At 35.1% G+C, this 27,962-nt stretch overlaps 1 protein-coding gene across 1 annotated transcript in view; it reads left to right on the top strand.

Annotated features, from left to right (window-relative positions):
* The window catches only part of LOC108732402 (synaptogenesis protein syg-2), a 194,278-nt gene that overhangs the window by 147,383 nt on the left and 18,933 nt on the right, over positions 1 to 27,962 (top strand). Inside the window, exons 4-6 of the mRNA XM_025979419.1 lie at positions 9,793 to 9,998; positions 15,592 to 15,702; positions 18,620 to 18,826. Coding sequence (XP_025835204.1) covers positions 9,793 to 9,998; positions 15,592 to 15,702; positions 18,620 to 18,826 — 524 coding nt within the window. The remainder of the gene's footprint in view (positions 1 to 9,792; positions 9,999 to 15,591; positions 15,703 to 18,619; positions 18,827 to 27,962) is intronic.

Genomic DNA, 27,962 nt, shown 5'->3' with positions numbered 1-27,962 from the left:
ATCTATTAAAAAAAACCGCATTAAAATCCGTTGCGTAGTTTTAAAGATCTAAGCATACATAGGGACAGACAGCGGGAAAAATGCGTTGCATGATTTCGTTACATAGCAACTCGCATGAAACGAACTTACCCTACCGTGCGTAAAGAAGTTTCACTTCAAAAATTTGCATAGTTAACGGACTAAATAAATTAAAATTTGTAAGTGCCACATGCTGTTAGGTATTACCGTTCGAGCTATTGACAATATCAAATGGTTTTTAAGTTTTTTTTTATAAACGCATTCGTTGTCGGGTGAAGTATTTAATAAACGACATTTCTGTCACCCTTCCCAGTCAACCGTACTGTCACTTTGTTCTTTATATTGCTTATATTGTCTGTGTAATTTGTCTTGTTGACAGTACAACTCGTAGACCAAATTAAATACCTAAGTCTCGGACGTTAGCAAAATGCGAGATTTCTAAAGATCTTGATGTCAAAAGTTTTGTGCGACAGAAACCGAATCTCTATTTAATTTTCTCGACATTATTCGTTGCTGTTTTATTTATTCTTTGTTTGTTTTTATTGCCTAATACATTCTTACCCACCAAAGTTTTTCGGTTTTCTTGGTTTTATTTTTTTTAAGGTCGCGCCTCGGATTCTTCCTCAATTATTTTAATTTTAAATGAGAAAGATCCGTAAAGAGTCAGGCTTGAAATTAAGAGAATGTGACGTTTAAACGTGTAATATCACATGAATTTTTTCTTTTTTATTCTTCTGTTTAATTGATAAGAATTAAGTAACTGATAACTAACATGTAGAGACTTATGAAAAAGTGTTACAGGAATATAACTAGATTACAGATATCACAGTTGTGGATTATTGTTCTAGTTTTCGAGCTCATTATAGGAAGTAGAAGAGATTCCAATCAGTCTTATTGAACTGATAATCTTGTGTTGATGGTGATACGGTGGCAATTAACAAATCAGTAGATATAGACGAATACATAGACATGTGTATTGCCATTAGAGCAAATGACGTCGAATGACCACAGCCTGCAGTCAATCGCTCCCATTTCCGTGTTCATTGCCATATATCACCCTAACACAAGCCTACTAGCTCAATTCGCGTATTTGTTAGACAGTCTATGTACAACAGTTGTTTCCAATATGGTTATCCAGGTGCTTCCGAAATAAGCAGCAATCTTGCAGGAGGTGGTAGGGCACTATAAAACAAAAAAATTAACTAAATGTTAGGTGATTTGAAAACCACTGTTTTCTAGAAGAACGTATTTGAAAAATTGACGACTTTACAGTCAGCTTTGAGTATTTTTTTGTTTTTTTTTTAACGTCGTAGGCTTCTATTGCGAATGTATGTAGATTATCGATGTTATTAGAAGTAGGTCAATGTATCACTGTCATAGGTCAGTGTAGAATACTATTATTGCGTTAAGTAGTACGTGAGTTTTTAGACGAACGGTTTCCTAGACGTTGGGCTGGACGTACGGGTCCTAAGCCTTGATCGACGCGTAGTCCTGATCTAAATCCAACGGCAGTGCAGAACGCTAATAATTTGCCCGACCCTATTAGATATGTATGATCGCTGCAAATGAAGTACTAAGGAATATTTTTTGTGGTGTACCTACGTATGTGTGTGTTTACTGGCGTTCTAAATAATTATTTCTGATTGTAGGACAGGGTTATCGGCAAACAACCCTTAAAAAAAGGTAGCAAACTTGGCAATAATTTATTATCCAGACGATATTAATATGTCTGTTGATGATTACCTAACGTTAATTTTTTCTTTATTTTGTCTTCTTAAACTATGTCGATGCACTGCAAATGCTAAGTGTGTTATTCGACATACAGACACGTGTTACTGTAACTCACATGAACGTGTAATTTGTTCTTAGTGCGTTAAATTGCTATAAATAAGCGTGTTCGTATGTTACTTNTGTTTCAATACTATATTATGCATGTATTATACATATAAACCTTCCTCTTGAATTACTCTATCTATTAAAAAAAATCGCATTAAAATCCGTTGCGTAGTTTTAAAGATCTAAGCATACATAGGGACAGACAGCGGGGGAAATGCGTTGCATGGTTTCGTTATATGTCGACTCGCATGAAACGAACTTACCCTACCGTGCGTAAAGAAGTTTCACTTCAAAAATTTGCATAGTTAACGGACTAAATAAATTAAAATTTGTAAGTGCCACATGCTGTTAGGTATTACCGTTCGAGCTATTGACAATATCAAATGGTTTTTAAGTTTTTTTTTATAAACGCATTCGTTGTCGGGTGAAGTATTTAATAAACGACATTTCTGTCACCCTTCCCAGTCAACCGTACTGTCACTTTGTTCTTTATATTGCTTATATTGTCTGTGTAATTTGTCTTGTTGACAGTACAACTCGTAGACCAAATTAAATACCTAAGTCTCGGACGTTAGCAAAATGCGAGATTTCTAAAGATCTTGATGTCAAAAGTTTTGTGCGACAGAAACCGAATCTCTATTTAATTTTCTCGACATTATTCGTTGCTGTTTTATTTATTCTTTGTGTTTTTTTTTTATGTAAAATTTTAAAAACAATAGCCATAATTGTCAATAAATACGAAATGGAACTCAATCAACCTTAAATCATCGACATACTTGACGGTCTCATATATCCAAACTATTCTCATTAATTTTCTGTTATGCCTTGTGTAATTTACTTTCTGTTAATTTGTAACTGTTAATTAAATTCAAAATTGAAGAGCCCCTAATAGGAAAAAATTAATAAATCGTCCGCCTTTTCCTCCCTTAAAAATCGTAATGGACCGATTGTCAGCAGCAGTGTTCACTATTTTATCATATATACGGTTGTGTCGGTGAAGGGTGCACGGTGCAGGGTGCTGCTACTACAACTCCAGTCTTGCTATTTATTATTTGTCTGAAGCATGCTGCACGGTACTCGAAAGACTATTCGTTTGATTTAAATGCGCTGTTCGCTGGTAAGTGCACCTCCACCACTAAGACCTATTTGTTGGCCAACTCATTTATTTCCTTTTAATTTATCCGCCGCCCGTAGACTACCTTTCACCAGGGTTGAATTTATTCGAGCCGCGCAGAAGGGTTTCATTAAGCATTTTAAAAACTCACCATTTACCCGCAGTTGTCTGAATTTAAGGCCCCTTTGTATCTTTGATCGTTTTGTTAATTCCGGATGCGGTCTGACAAATTAAGTTATGCTATTTCAAGCAATTTTAACTGAATTAAATCTAATTAGAACGCATAATTATTATAAATGGATGAAACATTTTAGCGTCACAACTAAAAATACTTATCGTTAAATAAAATTAATGATACTTTCTTTAAGAATTGCCTGTAGATAGAATGCAAAATATAATCTAAAATATAACAGATACTAGAAACAGTAAGAGAAAAATAAGCAATAGACAATATAGGTTGGTAGGACGNACAGTCTCTCGACAGTCTCTCTCAGCGACACCAGAGAGACTCGAGTCTCGCTTTCAGAGACTCTGAGAGACCGAAAATTTTTATTTCGGGTACTATTTTACAGTAATTTTTATTAATTTATATTTAAAGTAATTTTCCACGTTTTATAAAACGTGTTTCCTCAACACGCGTTATACGCGTCTGTACAATTTATAACACGCTTCCAAATTTCCTATTTTATACCAAACACGTGTTAAAAAAACACATTTACTGCGTGTTACATAATCACACTTTAGCGTGTTTTAAAATGTCACACCTTGAAGTGCGTTTAAAATGACTACATCGAAAAAACGCGTATATGTGTGACAATGTAACACACTTAGCATTTGCAGTGTGTGTACTTTAAAAAATACTACATACTATTAGCGATTATTTGACTATTTATATACTACTTAGCACAACACAACTGTCACGGTTTGCACTCTCTGACGATGTAGCTGATTAGTTGTTAACGCAATTTCTCTGTTGGTACTTTCCCAAATTAAGCCCAGGGCCGGACTTCTGCTCTTCGTAAATTAAAACCCTTTAGTGTTTGCTACTAATTTTAGAAACACCCTATAGTTCTATTGGCTACACCAACATCTAAAACGTAATATTTTGAATCGCCTGGTATATAAGAATAAATATTCGTTTCGTACGTTGGCGTAACGTCGTGTCAGAGCTCCAATCGAGAAGCGGTTCAGTGGCTGGGACCAAGTGCAAAAGTTGTCGCGTAAATCGAGAACATAAGTTTCGTAAGAGCCATCTTGTGGCGGGGAAAGGCGTCTGCTGCCACTGATAATGACCGATTTATGTTTCGGAGCCAGACAAGTATGAACGAATACAACAATCGCGCGGCCTGCATAGCAATCATCGTTATGCAAATCGGTCAATTTGCATAGTTTGCGAATATAATGTTGGGCGGTCTTATTTTCAAGATGCAAATGCGCGACTGCGTTATACACCGTTCATTCTTTGTTGGATGTATATATACATGCATATATTTCGATGGTGAAGATGACGAGAGATTGCTGCGCGTGACATAAAGAGGAATGACGCTTCCGAACGGCTTGCGTGCCTGTCTCTTCGAAGGACTTGGAAGCGACGCGATGCGATACGACGCCGACCGACGCGACGGTTCGCGCGAAATCGGCGTCGGTCCTTTATATGCGGTAACATCTGGCCGATACCTGCATCCCACACAAGTGTTAATTGCTTTCGGATACCGTGTGGGAATTGTAATTCCAATTGTCACGTACACGTATGAGATTGGCGTACTCTCGGCGGCTATTTTCTCAACCGATTGTACTATTGAAACGTGTCTACTAAATCTGTACGACAGATGGATAATGTTCTGCAACAGTGGACTTTACATTCAACGATTACATTTATAAGGGTAGATGATTATTTTTATAAGTTATAAGGGTAGATTTTTTATAAGATATTAAAGGGAAGTTTAGTAAGTGATTGATTAGTACATGAACCTGAACAAAATTCTCTCAACAAGAACGATTAAGTTCCTTTCCCATAGGGGATGTCAGGCACCTATTTATATGCTCATTATAGAACATTCCTGATTATTTCCGGAAACTTCTCGTACTTTCCGTTCCATGCAGGCCAATAAAGACGCTACCGTATCGATCGTCGCTTCTGGACTCGTGTATACTAAATCTGTACGACAGATGGTTAATGTTCTACAACAGCAGGCTTTACATTCAACGATTATTTTTATAAGGGTAGATGATTATTTTAATAAGCTGTAAGGGTAGATTTTTTTTATAAGGTAGTAAGGGAAAGTTTAGTAAGTGAATGATTAGAACACGAACCTGAACACAATCCTTTTAACAAGAACGATTCAGTTCCCTGCCCTTAGGAGATGTCACTCACCTATTTATATACTCATCACAGAACATTCCTGATTATTTCCGGAGACTTCTCGTAGTTTCCTTTCCACGCAGGCTTATAAAGACGCTACCGTATCGATCGCCGCTTGTGGTATTCGTTCTTAACAATAAGCATATGCTCGTAACTCAGAGATGACGCCACTACCTTGCTGCACCGATGGAGAATGAGGGAATACATTCGACACCGTAATCTTTTTTCGTTACATGTAATCTTTTTAAAAGCTCAGGGGGCGCATAATCCTTTGTCGGAGGTCCTTTTTCAGTGGGATTTTCAGCAGAATTTCAACCTTCTTTATGAGTATAAAATATTCCACCTCTGAGGAGCATTAGGTGATGAAATAATGTATTTCTTTGGTAATACTGGTACTAAATATATGTTTATCATGCATTAACATATTTTTGTTTCCTATTCTACTTTAGTGTTCAATTGCAGTGGTCCACCCTTACTAACCGTTAGCAATTGTTATCCTTTCAGCTCATTATTGTTTGATGTTTATGCATATAATTACTTCGAAATCGTTTGTAGATTGAAGTGTTTTATTATAATAGCATGTCCATCATTTACAGGTAATCCAAACGCGTTCAAATCCTTTTACAGGTTCGCTGATAGAACCTTTACGTGCTTGTTCATTTGCACAAAATATGTACATCCACCTGAATTGTAGGATGAGCATCATATGTGTGCTGCGATACAGAGCTTGAAGCAATTCATCAGTTTGAGTAGCGTTGCTTACACACGCGAGCACATAGAAACAAGCACACGGATGAACTGTTCATTCATTACAGTATTAAAAAACAACGTAATCCCAGTATGCCACACAAATACATATGGATATTTATGTGGATATATATCTATATATATATATAAATATTACAGGGTTATCTAACGTAAATGGAAAGGTAACGAACAGTTGAAATATCTGTATGTACATATATGTGTGTATGAGTCTACGTCTGGCAGCTATTGTTTTATTTCGCAAATGTTAAGACCTATTCACAATGAGGAAAACGTCATCCCTAGATGGTGTAATAAGCAAAACAAAAGAAGTAAAATGTTTATTTGTGGAGTATTTGAGAAAGGATTACATACAGAATTTCGGGTTGGAAAACTGGCGTTTAAAAAATAGTTCATATAATTTTTTTTTTATTGACAAATCCAACAAAATGTCAAGGATATGAAATATAGATTAGTACCTACTATATCTACTTGTATTCAGTGAAGAGCAAAACAAATCGAAGACCTAGACTTGTAAATCTCGTTTTCCAAACAGTGGTAAAGTTTTCCTTTTTTTATATTTAGTATTAAAATCCAAAAAAGCAAACTGAAAATTTCAAATACAAAAAATGATTTGTTCCAAGAAAAGAAAATGTTAGAATTGCTTCAAGTAGTGTAACTCATAAATCCACTGGAAGTAATAATTTTTCATGTCAACCGAGCGCACGTAGGGCCCCTCTCCTACATGTCTTCTGATCCGAAGGAGCTACATCCTCAGAGAGGACAAGATTTGCGCGCCGGGGGCTTGTATTACCATACAGTTAAATCAACACAACCGCACCACAAGTGCTAAATGCAAGTGTTTACTTACATCATATGCAAAACAGTTCTGCACACAGGCCTGGCCAAAACAATACTGACTCAAATAATACAAAATATATCCGTGCCTGCCCGGTTGGTTACTTATCTTCATGAAAAAAGGTCATATTTCAAATCATAACACCGATAAACGTATAAAGATACATTAACTAGATAAAATAAAGTTACAATTCTACTAATAATAATAAAAATAAAAGGTAAAGGTCTAGATGATGGCCCCTTCGGGGGTAGGGGTGGGTGGTATCGAAAGAGGCGGTCTCCCCTACCACTGTAACATAAAAAGTTCGTGGCGGTCTCACCCCCATAAATAATGGCCCCCCAACCCCCGAAGACCCTTACCAAATAAAAAATTTACACCAAAACGTAAATTATTGTTTCACATAAGAAAGTTTATTTTATGAATTTTTATATAGTTGCTTTTTTAATTTTCAAAGCGCAGTCGAACTATTTTAATTCCCTAAGTGAGTCGTGCTGTTTAAGAATCAGCGGCGCGTAATTTTATTAAATATAATATCGTTTTCTACGTCATNAGAACGTAAGCCAGAATACCACACAATTAATAAACATGTCTCGCAAATATGTATATCTGAAAATAGCTAACCGTACCACATATACCTATTTACGTCAGAGCGTCACAACCACCTCAAGAACTTGAATAAATAATAAAAGTATTATTAAAAACCACATTAAGATATGTCCGCTTTTTTAATTTTCAAAGCGCAGTCGAACTATTTTAATTCCCTAAGTGAGTCGTGCTGTTTAAGAATCAGCGGCGCGTAATTTTATTAAATATAATATCGTTTTCTACGTCATATATCTAGATATAAAACGTGTTTTATTTGTGGGCCGTACATTTTTAAGATGTAGTGGTGTAGTTAATATTGTCAAAATGGTTCCAGAATCGTTAAGTCCCCCATAAAATAATATAAATTACGTACACAGACGAGGATATAAAGTAACAAATTCCTAAGTACCTAATGTGTTGGTCAGGAAAATATGCAAGTTTAATTATGCTTTAGTAAGATTTAATGGTGTGGTGGTGTACGACCTATTTAGTGGAGGGTTTGAAAGTTTTAATGAGCCATTCACATAGCAGCGGGAAAGTTCTCGAGGGCTTAGCTGAAGGCGCCTGTTTCTCACTCCATTGCAACAAAGACTGCAATAAATTATCGATGGGACCCGATTCAATTAGGTCCACGGTTTCATCTCAACTGTTCGGCCATTTAATTGTCCAATATATCTGTACTCTTCGATCCGGAGGAGTCAACGTTTAATTATCGAATTCGTACACTTCGTTTCAAACAATCGAACCCTTGTTTAACGCCAATTTTATTATGTAATTACGGGTGTTTAGACACGCATACAAAGGGTTTTGCTTGAATAAGTGATAAGTGAAATCCGTCTTAATGTTAGTTGAGACCGAGATAAAGAATACTACCACGAACGCTGTTCTAATCAAAAAATATCACAAAAATGAAAGAAAACGACAAACATCAAAGATTACGAAGGCGGTTCAATAAGTACCCGTGTTAGAAATGAAGACACCTTTTTTTTAAAAATTTTTTTTTTATTTTTCAACATAGTCCCCTTTTAGAAAGATACACTTTTCCCAACAACCCTGCCATTTCTTTTACCCCTCCAAAAAATAAGATTTGTCGAACTCTCCAAAATCCCCCCTTACTCGGCGATGACTTCCTCGTTTGAACTAAATTTCTTTCTCGCTAGTCATTTCTTCATGGTAGGGACAAGATGAAGTCGCAGGGAGTCAAATCAAGTAAGTACGGGGTGTGCGGCAGCAAATTCATAACGTAATTCATGCATTTTGGCGGCAACAACTCCTGATGAATGTGCCGGTGCGTTATCGTGTTGAAAACGCACCTTCTTTTTCGTCAAATGCATCCGTGTCTCCTTCAATTTTTTGTCGAAGCGGTCCAATAACTCACTGTAGTATTGTCCAGTGATCGTTCTTCCTTTTCCTAAAAAATCCGTAAAATGATTTCCTCGGTAACAACGTTTGCCAGGCTTCCTGGTCGCTCCTATCAAAAACGGATCTTTGCCCACGTTTAAATTCGTTGAAGCAATATCTAACTGTGGTCATAGATAACGAAATGTCTCCATAAACAGTATCCAACTTTGTTTTCATCTCCTTACATTTTTTCCCATCCAAAAACAAAAAACGAGTTACCCAACGATACTGTTTTTTTTCCATCTTAGCAAAAATAACGAAACACGTCTCAGTCGAATGACTGCCAAATCCAAACTAACCTATCAATCAGTCTGAAATTCGTTTTGGCGTAGTTTGATAGGTGGCAGCACACGATGACAACACCAATTTCCCTCAGGAACGTCCTCCGTCTTCAAACACGGGTACTTATTGAACCGCCCTCGTACAAAGATGTTATCGAATTACCAAAAAAAGTATTGGCATTGATATAAAAGAAATTCGAAAAGTCTTTGGTATATTTAGAATGCCTGCCAAATATATGTTTTATGGTAACCTTTAATAATGTTTTTCTTTTGTTTTTCTCCTTTATATCTATATATACAAAAATGAATCACTATTTCCCTTGCTCATGCATCACGCGTGACCAGCTTCGCTAATTCTTTTTTTGTTGTGTCTATTATTGTCTTCGAGAAGGTTCTTATGAAAGGAAAACTTAAGAAAGTATCGCGGAACATTAGAAAATTTAAGAAAACAAACCGTTTTTATTAGAATATTAAGAAACAACATTATGTTAAAATAAAATCGTCGTCATTTGAATTGTTTAGTAAAAAGTCAAGCCAATAGTGCTTCGATGGCTTTCGAGTATTCCCAGCTTCATTCAGCCTTTTCTTTCAGCTATGACACTCGAGGATCGCTCACTTCATTACCGCAGCATTGGCAAAGTTCGAACCTCAGCGGTCGGGCATTTTTCAGGGCAGACACTGACCCTGCCACCCTGCGAATCGAGAACGTGGGCGAGAAAGACGAGGGTGAATACCGCTGCAGGACCGATTATCGCATCTCGCCGACAAAAAACCAAAGGGTGAAGCTCCTTGTTGTTGGTAAGTACAGATGACTATTTCTGTCTAGTCAACTTAATATCACGAAGCCGTGAAAAGGGGCTTTCTGAACGCTTTAGGGGATGAACTGAAAATAAAAGTAAAGAGCATGTAAAAAAACATGTTTGTTGAGATTTTCATTTAACCTTGTTCTATTAATTATGTTACGTCTTATTTTATTTACTGTAGAATTTTGTATCGCAAGATATTGTAAATTGTTTACAAAAGATTTGCCCTTCTAAGAACTTCAACGCTTCTGAGAACGTAAGCCAGAATACCACACAATTAATAAACATGTCTCGCAAATATGTATATCTGAAAATAGCTAACCGTACCACATATACCTATTTACGTCAGAGCGTCACAACCACCTCAAGAACTTGAATAAATAATAAAAGTATTATTAAAAACCACATTAAAATCTGTCCAATAAAAGTCAAGTTATAAACAAACAGAAAACAGGAATCTGTTCATATAATAAGCTTCAACCATTATTAACAATGGAAAATGCAATAAATTATTAAAGAAATTGGTAAATGTGTAGATGATGACCCTTCGGGGGTGGGGGTGGGTGGGATCAAAAGAGGAGGTCTCCCCCACCGCTGTACCATAAAAAGTTCGTGGCGGTCTCACCCCCATAAAAAGTTATGGGGGTTAGATGGGGGTGAGGGTAAGGGGAATCGAAAGAGGGTGGTCACCTGAGTAATACCCTATAAAAAATTTGCGGCGGTCTCACCCCCATAAAAAGTTATGGGGGTTGAAAGTTGATTATTTTGACAATTTTCATACACTATAATTCAAATAAAATTCAATAAAAAAGAATATATTTTAAAGCGGGTGGAGATGGGGGCCTTTCGATCGGTGGTCACTTGAACAAAACCCGATAACCTAACCTAACCTAACCTACCCTATTGATAAAGATATTTAAATAATGTTTTATATAACTTTCTCAATATTTTTATGTATTTTTCATTAGTTTTACCTTTGAATATTGTATAAGAATGACTATATAAATGTTTACATGCCTATAAATGTATGAAAATGGACATATTTACTAACTTTGAACCCCTTTAACTTTTTATGGGGGTGAGACCGCCACGAACTTTTTATGGTGCAGAGGTGGGGGAGACCTCTTTCGATCTCCCCATCCCCCCATCCCCACCCCGAAGGGGGCCATCATCTAGACCTTTACCAAGCAATTAACTTTTTAATAATTATAATGAAGGTATTATCTTAAGATCGTCAGTCCTAAGACTGGTTATCTCGCCTATTTCTTATTCACTGCTATGACACCCTCTGTTCTCCTATTCTTTCTAATACCTCCTCATTGTCTATCGATGGTATCCTCATCATCCGCCGAGATCATTGCCCACGTTTCGTATCCATACGGAGCCATGCTCCATACATATACCTCTAGCAATCTTTTTCTTTATCGAATCGAGCATAGAAGGAACTTCTTTTTGTTAAAGTCCTTGCAGTAGAATAGCTTCGCTTACTCCCTCTGAAAGGAGACGTATTTAATCAATTTCAATGAAAATTGCAACAACGTCTTTCTTAAAGTAGTCTCGAGTAAAGTAGGCTAGAATATGTGATGTCAAGTCAACAGTAGTTATGTAATAAAGAATGAGTTCGTGAGGCGGTCGACATAGGAAAATAAACATTGCTTGCATGTTTCCATCACTTATAAAACTACATACATGCACACACGTACGAATGTAGTTGTACTACCGAGCTTTTGAAAGCTAACTTAGTCGGAATTACACAAAATGACCCATTTCTCCAGTAATCACTAGCTATATCAACAAGAGTCTACAATTTGTTAAATTACAAGGAATTTAGGTAGACAGAAGATATTTTCACAATCAACAAAACTCTCCTTAACTTTAACCTGCTTTAGTCAAACGCCGAACGTTAAAAGAAACTTTTTAGTGTATTTAAGTGCCACCAACTAATGGAGCAAGTCTTAAAGAACATTTGTATGTTTCATTCATACCAACTAAGTACTAATAATTTACTGGATGGGTAGTCCGTATGATCTGAAGTACAAACCCCGAAGGTAGGGCGAAAAATCCTCTGCAGTGTCCTTATGGGAATTGTTAAGAATGGATGGTTAGTGTTTGAGTAGAGGAGATAGATGATACGTCGGAAAATGAAGGCGAAAGAGAATTAAAAAGTTATCTGTGGAATGTTAGCTTCCAGCATTGACCCGAATGATCAAAAAAAAAAAAAAACAAGCCACAGAAAAATTTAGGCCACGGCAATTCGAACCAGTTCCCTTTTAAATATGTATGAGATTGATTGTTCATCAACAAATTTCTCGTACATGATTTTCATTGCAGATTGTTTAAAGTTAGATCAGTCAACAAGTTAAAAATGCGAATACAAAATACAAACAATTATTATGTAAAAATCTACATTGTTTGAACATAATAGACAATATTGGCTATATAAATAAAAAAATAATTTNTATAGTTTCCCATGTATTTACGAAGTGTTAGTGGTAGGTAGTTTTGGATTTCGAAATAGCCGTAGGTGTATTTTATAATTTAATTTGAACAAAGCCACAGCGCACTCGATTACTTATTAAAATGACGGTAAACCTTTTAAACTGTTGAAATATAAATTCATCATGCTGTAATTCCTGTGCTAATGTAGGCAAATGGCTGTTTTAACCAAATCAACTATTGTTTATTGCTTTAGCCATTATTTATTGTTTTATCGTAAATTTAAATGTAAAAATGTAATTTATAGTGGAAATGATTATAATGTAATATTGTGCACATTGCAGATTAACAGTTTTCGGAAACTTCCGTCCTTTTTTCTGCTATTGCATTAGAAATTTAGAACTAAATTAATTATAATAATACTAAATTTAAGACTATCCTTCAATAAACATTTCGTCCTTGTTGTTTTATACTTTGTTTTCTGCGATTTTCAGTTTTCACTTCAAGAATTCATGTGTGATTTTGTAATGTGAAAAATTTATTTATAGTTGTATTTATTATACATACTCTCGTAGGACATCCAAGCAAATATCTCATTTATAAAAAGTTAATACCAGCAGTTCGACCACATAACTCTACACGATGCTTTTTTTGAAACAATAAAATCGAGCGGACGAATGCGGAATGTTGGTTTAGTTTTGTTAAAAACCTTTACGCTTGCACCATACAAAACTGTAGAGATGAATTACAAATTAAAATAACACAAATGCTTATGGCAATACATATACAGCACAGCGTAAGCGAGATCTAATGACAATTTGTCCAGTTGGTAATTTTCAGATTATCGGTTGCTACTAACAGGTTAGCTTCTGAAGCCTGTTAAAGTGACTCCTTTCGGATATATCCACCAGAGGTCACACAAGGCGCGTGACGCGTGACGTTACTCTTTTCGGTTTTTTTCCTTCCTATCGTCGATAAAGAAGTTTCATTTTTCGACTTTTAATTGTGAAGAAAAAAAACAGGGCAAGAAAAACATTAATTTTCAAATATTGGCGTCCTAAAACAAAAGCAAAAGTCCTAAAGAATAGATACTAGATAAAAATCATTATTAAAGAAATGTCGAAAGAAAATAATCCTTGAAACGATGGCGAAAGAGTTTCACCTTCACTACAGGTTAAAGAAAACTTTTACTATGATTTTATTAAAATTGGTTCTTGTTTAACGTTAAGTACTATCACGCCTCATTTATTGTGAAATTTCTTGTCCCAAATTACGTCGAGATCTGAGATAGTTAAAGGAACCACAAGTTGAAGTGTTGCTTTGAAGAGTTTCGATATTGGAGCCGAGCACTTGCCTCGCCACATCAAAGTTTTCCTCTCGCTGGCTGTCCAAAGTTTGACGAAGAGTTTGTATGCACGTCTTTTGTAACACAGGCCCCGTTCACTTTGAAACTTTATTCGGGAAAATCTGCGATAAATAGGTACCCGTTCTACTGAAAGTATGCCGAAAGTTCCGATTCGGTACTGGTTTACCACTCCTAAAATTTAAATTGTTACCAGACTTATTTAAATACCAAAAGAAGGTGTGCCTCGCGACTTTTTTCGGCGAGTCTTGTCAAAAAATTCAAATTGGAAAATATAATACATCTAAATTTTAAATGTCTGCAGTAGGTACGTACCTGTTTAAGGCGCTATTCAGCATAAAAGATTCTACTCTTCAATACAACATGAATTTGATCGTCCTGGAAACCTAAAAATATTACCATAAATGATAAATATTTATAAAAATTACTGTTGAAGCTCTGAAGAAAAATAATTTCAAAATTTGTTTCAATTCATAAGTAAGTACAATACATTCATGAACCGATTCAACTTCCAATTCTCGTTTCTCATTTTAATTACAGTTATTATAATAAGGTCGTCAGTCCTAAGACTGATTGGACACGCACCTCCACTCCTTCCTATCCTGAGCCTATCTTCGTATTACCCTAAAACTAGAACATCCCACATCCTTATCCATTTGCTAACAGTAATCTAATCTGCAATCTACCTCTACTCCTCTTAACTCCTGTTTCTGCTTCTAAAATGTCTCTGACTAGACCTTCATGCCTAAGAAGGTGTCCTACCAACCTATCTCGCGTATTTTTTGACATTTATAGTCCTCTGTTCTCCTACTTTTTTTTGTTTTTGTTCTACTTTTATTTATTTTCATACAATACTGTTTTGTCAATACCGCTTCCATTTTATTTAAAGCTGTCTCTAACTCCTTCTTGCTAATACTGCTATGTCAAATTTAATTATCGTACATTTTGCAGTTTTCGTCGTTTACATTGTTCAGAACATCAGTACCTACTAGTAGCACTAGTTCTCGAAATTTAAAATTCTTCTCACAATGTCCCAATGTTTTTATTACGGCGATATTTTTCTGGCAGTTACAGTCGACACTTAACAGTTAAATCTACTTTATTTGCGAACATGCTCCTGGCGAAACAAAGAGTTTATGCTACAAATGTGTACGGAGCATGCAACAATTTGAAATACTCATTGTAAACACGAACTAAAATTATTTCATTTTAAAGTTGAGTACTGTTCGTAATTTTATGGAAAATGTCGCAAAACGGAAAAAGTACTTCATCTGAAATTACACTCTAAAAAGAGGAACAACGTATGCAATAAGTTCACAATCATTACGACAACAGTTTTTGTTAAAAATGTAGAGCATATTTGTTAAATTAAAAAAGTAATTAATTAAATTTGTACTGGTTGCGTGATTTAATTTAAGAACCAGTGATGCTATAAAGTGCGATATTTCATAAACTAAATTATGTCGTATTCAGTTTCGCCAGGCCTGCAATTTTTCATAAATTCTTAACTGACAGATCACATTACAACTTTGTGCATTTTCATCCGGCGCGATGGTTTGCAGAAGTTAGTCTCAGTAAAGTTTGATAAATGTGTACAAAGTTTTACTCATTTAGCATGAAGCTGAACTAGATCAGCTTTTTATTATAAAATTCCAGAAAGAGACTCAAGCTGATAACATGCTACTTGTTTGGAATATTGCATTTGTATTATCAATAAGATAATAAATGTCTAATTTTTAATTATTTATTATGATAAACATTGTTAAGTGGATCTCTTCCTTTGTTACAGTTCCTCCACAACAACCAAAGATTATTGATGAAAAGGGGAACACAGTTCGGGGAATGGCTGGACCTTATGAAGAAGGGGGAGACGTAAAACTGACTTGTATCGTCACAGGAGGTATGTCTTAATGATTCTTGAAATTTCTTCGGTTAATGTTTCAAAAATTGTCAGCAGTGTATACCTATGTCTTATCAGTAATTTGAAAGGTAACATCTCAGGGTACTGTAGAGTGCATCTCGTTTAGTAGGGGATGCAAAAAGTGTACACAAAAAGAACACTAGTTAACGAGGCGTCATTTTTTGAGAACAATTATCGCGTCATTTTATCGATTTTCGATGAAACACACATACCTGTTCGTGACCTTCGCAACAGCTGATACGTAGACAGGTCAATTGTACGTAATGATTAGTAATACTCTGCACTCGTTAGCGTTCGGTTGGTAAATTATTACCACAAAATACAAAAATAAGTTGAATGTGGTGCAGAACATGCAGAATATGGGGACATGGCACCTTGTACCTTCTTTTCTTGAATTTTTCGGGAGTATTGATCAGACATAGTGTATATTCAACATAGTTATGTACCTATACCTTATTTCTTAACATCGAACTTGTTGGCTTCTTGCACTGAAGCAGTTTTATAATTGTTTTGTATTATATTTATTACGTCAGTGGCTTTCTACGAATGTCTCCAAAGTGGTTGTTAGAGTATGAAAGTTCCTAACTAATTAGCCAATGTAATTATTTTAACATGGCTTCGCTTTGGTTGTTCACCTTGCTTAAACATGAAGTTAATTATTCAGAGCGGAATGTTTCCCGTTCTGGCAATGTTTGCTATGAATAACAGAAGCTATATTGCATGCAATTTACAATATTACATAGCATACGTCGTATGTATGAATGTGCAGTTATGTAAAGACGAAACACATATTTACGTCATCCTCTCGTGTAGGCTCATGCTAACTCGTTCATATTATCTCCGGAGAAATCAGTCTCTGGGAAACGCGGGTGGCACGACTTCCATCCGAAGGAGCTGAACTTGACTGGGTTACGTTAACAAATCGGATTAGGATCGTTTGTACAGATTGTCGGGGAAGCAAAGAGATGAACCATTAGCATAATTTAATTAATGGCTAACTAAGAGTGGAGTATCAAACGGAATTCCCCCAGATACACGATTCACTACGATACCGTCGCTCCTTTATTTTTCCCCGAATACCTGCGTCTCTACCATTTTAATCTAATTAATATTTTTTGCTTAGTTCTTCTGTTCTCCAGTTCTTCTTCAAATGCGTGCAGTCGTAAGACATATAATCGTGGTTTCTGACAAATTTTATTGAAATCCTTCACGATATTATTTGAATAATTGGAGAAATTCGTAGCAGATAGCAATAGTATTTATGAGAAAGCTATCCTTTTGCCTGTATCTAATATCTCCAAAATTTTGACTGCCGTAGAATTTTAGCGGTTCTTTTGTGGATCCGTGCCTTCTTCTTAAATGTATTTCCCTCTTAGATCAGTAACATATACATAGGGAATTAAGGAACTAGGTCTTCCCAGAATCACTAAATTATCAATCAAAGTAACACAAACCTGTATCCTCTTACAATGTATCTATATCCCAAGCAGATCTCACTATTTGGGAACAATAATCTAATCAGGTCTACTTTTGCTCCTCTACACTCCTGTTTCTGTTTCTGAAATGTCTGTAATTTACCCGTCATGTCTGAGAAGGTATCCTATCAATCCATCTTGCCCTTTGTTGTCGCACTGTCTCTGATACCTCCTTATTTTTAACTTTTTCTATCCACAATATTTTTGATGTCCTCTTAATAACGCCACATTTCAATTAATTGCTTTATTCGTTTTACATTTACTGTAGTCTGTTAAATGAGGATTGTAAGGTACAACTTCAAAACTTGAAAAGGTGTCTTTGTTAAAGTTTAATAGTTTAATTGTTCCCTTTATTCGTAAACTTTGTGTATCTCAGTTTTCGTAACTTTCATTCTGAACATCAAAAACAAAAGTTTTAATAATTATCCGAATAGTTGTGAACGGAGGCAATCTGTGTCAACTTTTCTTTTACTCTTCGTTAAATTATTGCTTGGAAATGGCTACTGGAGGACGCTCTCGTTCGTCCTCAACCTCGTAACCGGATGCGAATGCTGGTAATCGGAAATTACCTAACTGTCGAGTGCACTTCAATTAGATCTACTTTACCAAGACTATTTCTACGTAGATGTTTCACTGGATCATTCTAAAGTTCCCTAGAACTCCCTTTTTCCTAACGGACGACTCAGCACGTTCTAAACAAAAAAAAAAGCGAAAGATTCAGATGAAATAAAAAATGAGGAATAAATATTCTACGTATATTATAGACCAACCAACGTAATTGCTGCGTGGATTTTTGAATGAATTCTTTTATTAAACGAAATAAGAGAGTCCATAATTAGGTATTAAGTTTCAATAAAGGGACAATATTGTTGTCACACAATGGCATCATCAGGTTATGAATCTGAGTACAATAGATCACAATTATGAATAAATTTTAACATGCATCAACAAATAAACGAGTATTATTAAAATATTTTTATAAACTAAATTCGTTTTATCAAAAAATGGAGCCTCAAACTGAAATGAATCTACCATGCTCAATAAAAACCAAATAGAAGCAGTGCATCGCCATCTAGTGGGTATTTGCTCCAACTGAAGCATTTTAAAAGTTATTAGACAAGGCCTATCTAAGGTATTTCAACTTGTCTAACCGATTTGACGATACATCTGTCATCGTTCTTTATCAATACTAGCAGGCGGTAACTGCGATTTCAATTATCGAAACTGCCGTTAGCGCGCTGATGAGATCTATGTAGTAAGATTAATTAATAAAAACACAAAAAATCTTCACAAAAGCGTTTCAAACCCTAATAAAATCCGTTTCAACACTCAAGAAGTGTGGTTGGGTCTCTAACTGAAGATAAAGCTTTTGCATATATTATTATTTAGAATTAATTGACCCGCTTTTTCCTCTGTTCCAGGAAAACCGGAACCGGTTCTGAAATGGTGGAGAAGTGAAACGCTTTTAGAATCTACGGAAATGCACACCGGATTTGATCACGTTCGATCAAATCAGCTTGTAGTGAGAGGCTTACAGCGCTCTGATCAGCACGCTAGATTTACTTGTCAAGCCTCCAACAACAATATAAGCCAACCAATGTCACAGACTGTAGCAATCGAGATTTATTGTAAGTATACTATAAAATTACCTAGATACATAACGTATTAATTTGTGTAAATATAATTTCCTGATTTTTATTGTATACATACCTAATTTCCATGGTCATCAATTTTTTTACTCTCACTATAATAGCGTTCTATTAAACTTCAATGCCACATTGCGCATTCGCAATACATTAAACATAAGCTACTACTTTATAATGGCTCATCTACTGGGATAGGTACCGAGCGGCATGGCCTAAAGGTTTAGACCATTGCTTAGCATTCGGGAGGACGCCGGTTCGATTCCAGGTCCGTCTGCCTTGGTTCATGTTTTTCTGTGGTTTCCTTAGATTACTTAGGCAAATGCTAGGTATACTTCGTTTACTTTCTGTAGCGATGTGACCTTCAGTTTGACTGGCGCAAAGTAGAAAAGAACAGCACTAGGCCAGAAAAGGAAGGAGACAACTCTCTTAACCGGTGAGGAGCGTATAATCCGTACAGTACTGAACGGAAAAATTGACAATTTTATCCACTAAAATTGCATTGCTCAAATGTGCTGTTATTGGTACCATTTACTACTGACAATATCAACGAGATGTTTATTTATATTTGAAGACATATTAAAGGCTTCAACGCTTGTTTTCGACTCGCACTATCATTCATAATTGAACAAAACTTTTGGCAGGTACTGTATGAAAAAGTATGTTTAATGAAGAAGAGTCGAGAGTATAATGAGTTTTTTTCTCCCTACCTACGATTTTGCCAGCGCGCATCCAAGACATTGGAAGGAGCACATCGCTACAGAAAATAAATGAAGTATAGTAATATTCCACAGATAATATTTCATTCTCTTCTGTCTTCAGTCCGACTCATCTTTCTCACCCCATTCCAGCATTTATCGGCTGGTGGGAATGAAACACCTAAAAGTTTTTTAAAATTTTTTTTTTGGGATAGGTTATTCCATGTCGAACACTACTGATTGGAATAAGCAATTACTGCGTTACTGTATTCTTTTTTTTTTGGTTGTTACAGAGTCATCAATAACTACAAGTCACATATTAAAATTCTCATTGAAATGTCAATGTTATTGTTCGCGCAATTAGCGGCTAACAGTGCGATCAAAGACTTAGTACTAAACTGTACATGAAAAGTACATCAAACTAACATGTAGAGGCTATTAACTAACAAATGCCCATCAATTACTTCACAATAATCGGGAAACAAAACAAAACAGTGTGTTTCTAACCTCGAGCAACATGTGATGGTTTAATCAAAGCATGTCGTTAATCGGTTCTCCATTTAATCAAAAGTGAAAATGAATGCCTTTCACATAATCGAACATATAACACACGAAATGGTTATTTAACGTTAACGTAGTTCGAGTTTATTGATATATACAATACGTAAAAGGAATTGTGGAAAATGATGATTATTTTTCTTCGATTTTTTAATGTTTCCTTATAATTCGTGGGATTTCCTATTTTCAAACAATGAATTACACACGGGAAAACGATTGTCAATAAAGTACATTAACAATGACAACATCAACTTTTCTCGAGGTTTATTGATGTTCATTTATTTATTAAAAAAAAAGGAATATTTTTGTTCAGCGAATTTCCTTGAAGAGAAACTTAATTGTGAAGTTTTCCAAGAAGTATGTTCATACCTACTAACTTTCGTATAATTGAAATCTTCTTCTATCAAGAATTTTCCTTATTAGCTACCGGAAAATTTTTTTATTTTGTTTTAAAATGTTTCATTATACATTAATAAAGGGCATGAAGTATTAGGTATCTACTGCTACCCCTACTAGATATAAGGGAAATCAATAACCATAGATATACACGTATTTAACATTATAAAGAAAATCGCTTTTACGTGATCGCATGTCTAATATGTAGATTTTATTAAAAAAGAAAACGAATAAAAACATCTTCATATTCCATATCAATTTCTATTTTATTATATTAAAAACAATATCCTCACGAAAAAGTTATTTTCATTTTCGTTATTCAACCTTTATCGACACATCTTTCGTTTTACTGGAAATAGAAACGGTTTAGAATTCCTTCCATCAAAAAGATTCCCTCTTGCAAATAGCAATATATTGGTATCTCATAAATTCCCCAAATAATTGATTCACAAGATATTTTCAAAGGCAAAGTTACCTGCCTAACCTTTAAGAAGCAGAGTGATATTTATTAAAATTCTTATGAACCTTTACCTTTATAAGCTGATAAAATAAAAGCGTTATGAATTAAACCAATATAATATTTCTCATAAATTCCTATTTTCCATAAACAAGTAATATTATCGCCTAATCTTATAAAAGGAAATCGCTTCTATAATTATATATATAATGTCTTTGTTCTGGATCAGCCTATACAAACAAAAATTAATTGAATAAATGATTAATTAAAAATAAAAAGGTCCCAGCGTTTCTTCTGGAATTCATGACTGAACTTTTAATGAATTTTTTCCTTGTTGTGTCTGAATTTTATGATTTCCGGCAGTTACAATCGATCAGGTCTTCCTTGATGAAGTATACAATTTAATAACGCAGATTCGATTTAAAACCATAAAAATTTCTACTTACAACTTCACTTCTTCTTATCTTGAGTCAAACTGAACCCGAGATAAAAATGTTCAGTCTCTCAGAGTCTCCGAAAGCGCGACTAGAGTCTCCGTCTTTCATCGAGTCTCTCTGGTGTCGCTGAGAGAGACTGTCAAAGAAACTGTTTAGCATCTCTAAACGAGAGACTCGAGTCGCTCATAGAGAGATCCTCATTTCGTATCCAGTCTCTGAACGATAATAAGTGGTGTCTCGATGGACATGGTTAAAATTTTTTATGTTCAACATATTTCAGAGATCCCAGTCTTTCTACGAGAGACTCGAGTTTCTTAATTTTTCAGTTTTATTCATCCAGTCTCTCTGGGAGAGACTCGAATCTCTGAATTAACAATTTCGTCGTTCGAGTCTCTCATACACAGACTGTGAGAGATCAATAAAAACACTGAGGCAATAACTGAGAGACTGTGAAAGACTGTGAGATACGCTGAAAGACTCTGAGAAACTGGAGAGAGATTGAAAAATTTTGTCTAGGGATATTTGCGAACAATAATGTAATCTAGATCTATCTCCACCCCCGTCTCTGCTACTATTACTGCATCAATATAAAGAATGAAAATTATTCTGGAAACATAGGTCAACTTAAGGCTTTCCAGAAAACACTTCATTTAGTACGAATCTGTATCTTTGGATACATGCATTTGGTTGCGTTGGTGATGTTGAGGTTTAAAGGACAGAGAAGTGAGTAAGAGGTCAGTTTAACATCTTAACCAATGGAATAACGTTGTTCAGTAGTAATCTGCCCGGGAAATAATATGCACTGTAATTTCACTGAACTCGCGAACATGTTTAATCCCGGAGAGATGTAATTTGGTTAATGGTCTGCAAATTCTCGGCAGTCGGGCATTCAGAAAGAGGGTTAAGGAAAGATGAGGAGTGCCGGAGCGGCGGGACTCTCTCGGTCTAACGTACTGTGTGTGTGTGTGTACCCCAGGAAATAAATTAAGCCGAGAACATCATTTCGGACTACTCGGAATTTCATTGTCCAATTCTGTAATAAACGTTTCTGTGATTTATTTGTAGAACCACGGAAACGGTGCATCCGAAGGAGGAAACATGTTGTGTATCCGACCGGTTGTAGACAAACGGATGCTTAATTGCAGCAATAAAACTTTTCATTTATGAATAGCATCACAAGTTTGAGCTGAAGAATATGTCGACCGTCATTTAATTAAAACACTGTATAGTAAGAATCATTTGCTATTGTTGTTCTGGTCCCAAGAATTTTTCTTGGACAAGAAGAAATAATAAGACAAAAAACTGATCGCAAAATTAAGTACCTAATTAGCAATCACAAATTTCTCATACTTCCTAATTTCGTAATGAAAATTTGTTTGCATTTGATGTAGCTGTTTTATTTTTTTATTCAAGAATTTTAAAACGGTCAATTTTTTTTCGTGCCCATGTCATTTTTTTCTACATTGAGATAATGGGTTCTCTCAGGATTGCTTCATCATCATCATCATCATCATAGGGCTGTCAATCCTAAAACTGATTGAACATGCACCTCCACTCTGTCCTATCCTGAGCTAATCTTCGCATTTCCCCAAAACTAGAACAACCCACACCCGCAACTATTTGCTAAAATTAATCTAATCTAGGTCTACCTCTACACCTCTTGTCTCCTGTTTCTGCCTCTAATATGTCTCTGACTAGACCTTCATGCTTGAGAAGATGTCCTAGCAACCTATCTCGCCTATTTCTTATTTTTTTTTCCTTAGAGTCCTCTGTTCTCTTATTCTTTCAATTCTTTCTAATACCTATTCATTTATAACCTTCTCTATCCTGGGTTTTCTCATCATTCCCTTTTAACACCACATTTCGAACGCTTCTAACCTTTTCAGCCGCGCCCACCGTCCATGTTTCGCAGCCGTACATACACTTTTAACATTTTTTTTTTTTCGAATTTCTAAATTAACCGTTCCCGAGCACAGAATAAGTGTCCTCTTTTTATTGAAGGCGACTCGAACCTGTGCTTTATATCGCTACTACTCCTTCCGTCCTAAAATCGGCCATTTCTTCTAGTTTTTCGTCTCCTATCTTTATATCCGCTATTTCACTAATTTTCCATCCCTTGTAATAACAAAGCCAAAATATGGTTTTCATATTTTTAAGCAATCTTGGGTTTACACAATCGCTGTACACTATTTCANTGTCAATCCTAAGACTGATTGAACATGCACCTCCACTCTGTCCTATCCTGAGCTAATCTTCGCATTTCCCCAAAACTAGAACAACCCACACCCGCAACTATTTGCTAAAATTAATCTAATCTAGGTCTACCTCTACTCCTCTTATCTCCTGTTTCTGCCTCTAATATGTCTCTGTCTAGACCTTCATGCTTGAGAAGATGTCCTACCAACCTATCTCGCCTATTTCTCATTTTTGTTTCCTTAAAGTCCTCTGTTCTCCTATTCTTTCAATTCTTTCTAATACCTCTTCATTTATAACCTTCTCTATCCTGGGTTTCCTCATCATCCGCCTATAACACCACATTTCAAACGCTTCTAACTTTTTCAAGCGCGCCCACCGTCCATGTTTCGCACCCGTACAGTGCCCCGTTCCATACATCCATACATACAAATTTAACAATTTTTGTCGAATTTCTAAATTAACCGTTTCCGAGCACACAAGTGTCTTATTTTTATTGATGGCGACTCGAACCTGTGCTACCCTCTGCTTTATATCCCTACTACTCCTTCCGTTCTGACTTATCTGACTTCCTAGATACCTAAAATTGGCCACTTCTTCTAATTTTTCGTCTTCTATCTATTCGCTCTTTCCCTAATTTTCCATCCCTTGTAATAACAAAGCCAAAATATGGTTTTCATATTTTTAAGCAATCTTGGGTTTACACAAACTATTTCATGTTGTTGACATATTAATTTTAAATTAAGGAAGCACTCGTATCGAAAGTTGACTACCCCAACTCTCTTAATTATTTTATACCTACACAAAACTGTTCGATGTTTGTCCATTTAATATTCAAAATGTATCTACAATAACGCCCGTTTAGATCTTTTTTAAAACTTCGTATGCAGACGATTTCTTCCGTAGTTTTGTAATTTTTATCAAACACTTCCTCTGTGAACACTTGACAGAGAAGGTGTAACAATGGATACTCGATATTCGCGGCGGCAAATCCTTAATATTTAAAAGGACTTCTCATAAAAGGCTTGTCTAGAACGATAAGATAAGTAAGCAGAAACTAAAAAGGCAGCTTTTAATGGACTGCCTGAAAGAAGTACACGCGATAAAAATTACTTCTATTATTGTATTTAAAATTTAATTTAACTGGGATATACATAATTATTTGTTATTGTTTTAATTGAATAAAATCAAAAATAAGTTAAGGAAAAACTAAATCAAAACAGTTTAAGTCAGTAGGACCAAAAAATAGTAAATGTTATTATTTTCCGTGAAATCACGAGCAGTATTTTCTGAAGATGTGGTTTTAGCGGAAAGAATGAAACTCGATATAAAAAACTATACACAGACTTTATTTACAAACGAATTATTAACTATGAAATAACAGATGACAACTACAGACACAACGAAGAAACGCAAGTTAACGAGAAGGACAAAACGTAACTAACTCTAAATTATGTGACAAAATCAAAAATTGTTCTGTTGCCAGTACCAATATCTTGTATGCAACAAAAGAATACAAGCCAGAAGCCAATAAGGGGAAACCCCAACAAGGTATGAATCTGCATCAATTGAAAAGCATCGATAATAAAATTAACAAAAGTGGTCGTTATTGGTAACTTGTAGACATTTGAAATTTTTGAAATTTCCAATATAATAAAATAAGATAAGCAAATCTATCTCTAACGACTAAAAAGAATATTAAAATTAAATTGAAACATTTATAGCTAACAAACTGAGATTTACTACATAATGAGGAGAATGGTTTAATTACATACTCATTCGTATAACATTCGAAGCATTATAACGATTACATTTTCTGTGAAATATCCTGATGAACTATCTCTATCTGTGACAAATTAAGTTAGAGAAGTTCCTTGGTCTCGGTGCTGTTTTAATCTCTGTCAGTGTCAAAGTAGTAGCAGGATTTCTAATCTGATTGGGCTTATTCAACGTATATTTGGCGGAAGAGTGTCTATTGTAATGTATATCCCATCGGTCCCTGCCAAACCCGATACGCCACTACTTGCAATTCAATTTTACCACCAACAAGCGTCTCCTCTGCTGAAAGAGACCACAGAACGGAAAAATTCCTGGTGGTTAGTTCCTTGCTCGAAACTCTGTCGAACAACTTGTAACTGAGTTTAAGAACTTAAGCCGAGATCACTTTGTATAAGCTTCTAAAGTGTCTAAAAGTTTTCGGGCTGCTAAAGCTACTTAGTACCGTGATGTTTAATTTCAAATTCAAATAATTTACTTCACAACGAACTGAAGCAAAAGCTCTGTTGGTTTTGTAATGATTTTGAAGCCAATGCAAGAGACTGTAGACTGTAAATATCAAATCCTTACAATTTCTTTATACGGTTTATTTATCTGTCTTTTTCTTTTTATTAGGATAATCTCTGTAAAGCAGAATTTTCGAAATGAGTTCAATAAAAAGCATGTTAAAAAAAAGATAAAACTTATCAAATTTAAAACCTTAGCACCGGTGTCACAGATTAATAGTTAATTGATTTGAGAATGACTGTGATATAGGTGTTAGGCTCGAAGACCGAAAACGCTCAGTGGCCGGAAAAAACGGCCACATCGCGTTCTGGCTGCCTTCGAACGCTCAGAACGCGTTTTGGCTGTTTTTAAACGCTCTCAACGCGTTCTGGTAACTGTTAAACAGCCGGAACGCGTTTTGTCAATTGTTGAACGCTCACAACGCGTACTTAATGTTCGACTTGTATTATTTGCCGCTTTCTACCTACGTACAATAAGATTTATATTGTACTTATAAAACAAATGAATTTCAAACCATTTTTCAGTTTTTAGGAAACAATTCAATTATTGACATCTATAATTGGATACTAAAGATGGGTTCGGTTTTTCTCGCCGAATCATTTCAACAATATTAAATTTCTTATAATTGTTTTTCAGTTCTAGGAAGAAAGTTGCACTGAACACTTGTATTGTCGAGCATATGATATACGAATGAATGAATGAAAAAGCGAAAAGTTATTCATTAAACAAATGAATTTCGATTTATTTTCTACACATTTAACTATCAATAATTGGTTTTACTTTATCATAAAAAATTTCTTTCGCTGATTTATCAGACATTTTAATGAAAGTGTAACTTTTCAAACGACATTAGTAAGTTGTTTAGTCAATGACAGACTGATCTTCTCGCTACACTGACGAGAACTGTACTGATTTTTCATGAAGTCAAGTTAGTTATTATATACTCAAACTACTAAGTGTTCAGTGTAACTTTCTTCCTAGAACTGAAAAACAANTATATACGAGGGTGGATTGATAAGTTTCCGGCCTAACCAAGAGATGACGCCACTAGGCCTACCTTGAGGTGACATTCTATAGTACCATCCTTGGATAGCTTGTAGCTATAGTTTCAGCCCGATCTCCTTACATGTTTTTACTGGAGCTTGTTGAGAACATGTCCGTTTAAAAAGTATCATAAAACTCGAAGTATTTAAATTCTTTTAGTGGCTAAAAGGGTGTTATGTATATACAAGCACACAATTTTTTATTATTTCTGTAAATATGATAAATAGCGAGTTTGGGGGATTCCCATGCGATCAAACTCATTTCTCCGCCAATGTTTTTATAACGTACCTACACAAAACATGAGAAACACATTACATGTATTCTCCTGAGCAATCAAATTTAATTTATGGAGTGCTTTTTGAAGGGGTAAAAACAGAATTCCTCGATCTTTATCAAAATGACGCAAGAACAAAACATTTTCAGTCAATTCATCCATAAGATTGAATGAACACATTCTTTTCGGTCACAACTTTATTAAAAGTTAAATTTAAGAACATTAAAGGATAAAACTTTGTGATGTTTAAGAATTCAAAAAACTAAGCTCAATATAAATCATTACAGAATTGTCATATTGTCAAATTACTATAACGTTGTAGAGGTCATATTGTAGAAAATGAAACTCAAATTTGTAGTAAGGTTAACTAACGGTAAACTTAAATTTGACTATAAAATTGTAGTGGTAAATTGTAGGAGAAATATCGACAGAGGCTCAGACAAATTCCTTACAATTTGAATAAAATGTTTACAACAACAATTTCGTGAATTTCATTACAAAATGTAGTAAGATTAAATAAATTTTGTAGAAAATATAAAGATAAAATGTAGCAATTTTTATTGAATATTTATTTGCGTTTCAGTTGTAAACAAATATGCTACAATTTTGTATATATTTTTTTAATTATTGTATAGAGATATGCTACAATGAAAAGTAATTTTTAAGAAGAATTTGCAGTACATATTCTTTAAAGTTGTAGTAGAGAGACAAACAGTTTGTAGGAAAAACAGTAATTACAATATTATATTAATTTTCACTACAACTTGTTTCTGTCCCTATA

This window comes from Agrilus planipennis, unplaced genomic scaffold, assembly GCF_000699045.2.
Source record: "Agrilus planipennis isolate EAB-ADULT unplaced genomic scaffold, Apla_2.0 scaffold73, whole genome shotgun sequence".
Classification (NCBI taxonomy): domain Eukaryota; kingdom Metazoa; phylum Arthropoda; class Insecta; order Coleoptera; family Buprestidae; genus Agrilus; species Agrilus planipennis.
Note: the sequence above shows the minus strand (reverse complement) of the source record. Positions and strands in the feature narration are given on the sequence as shown.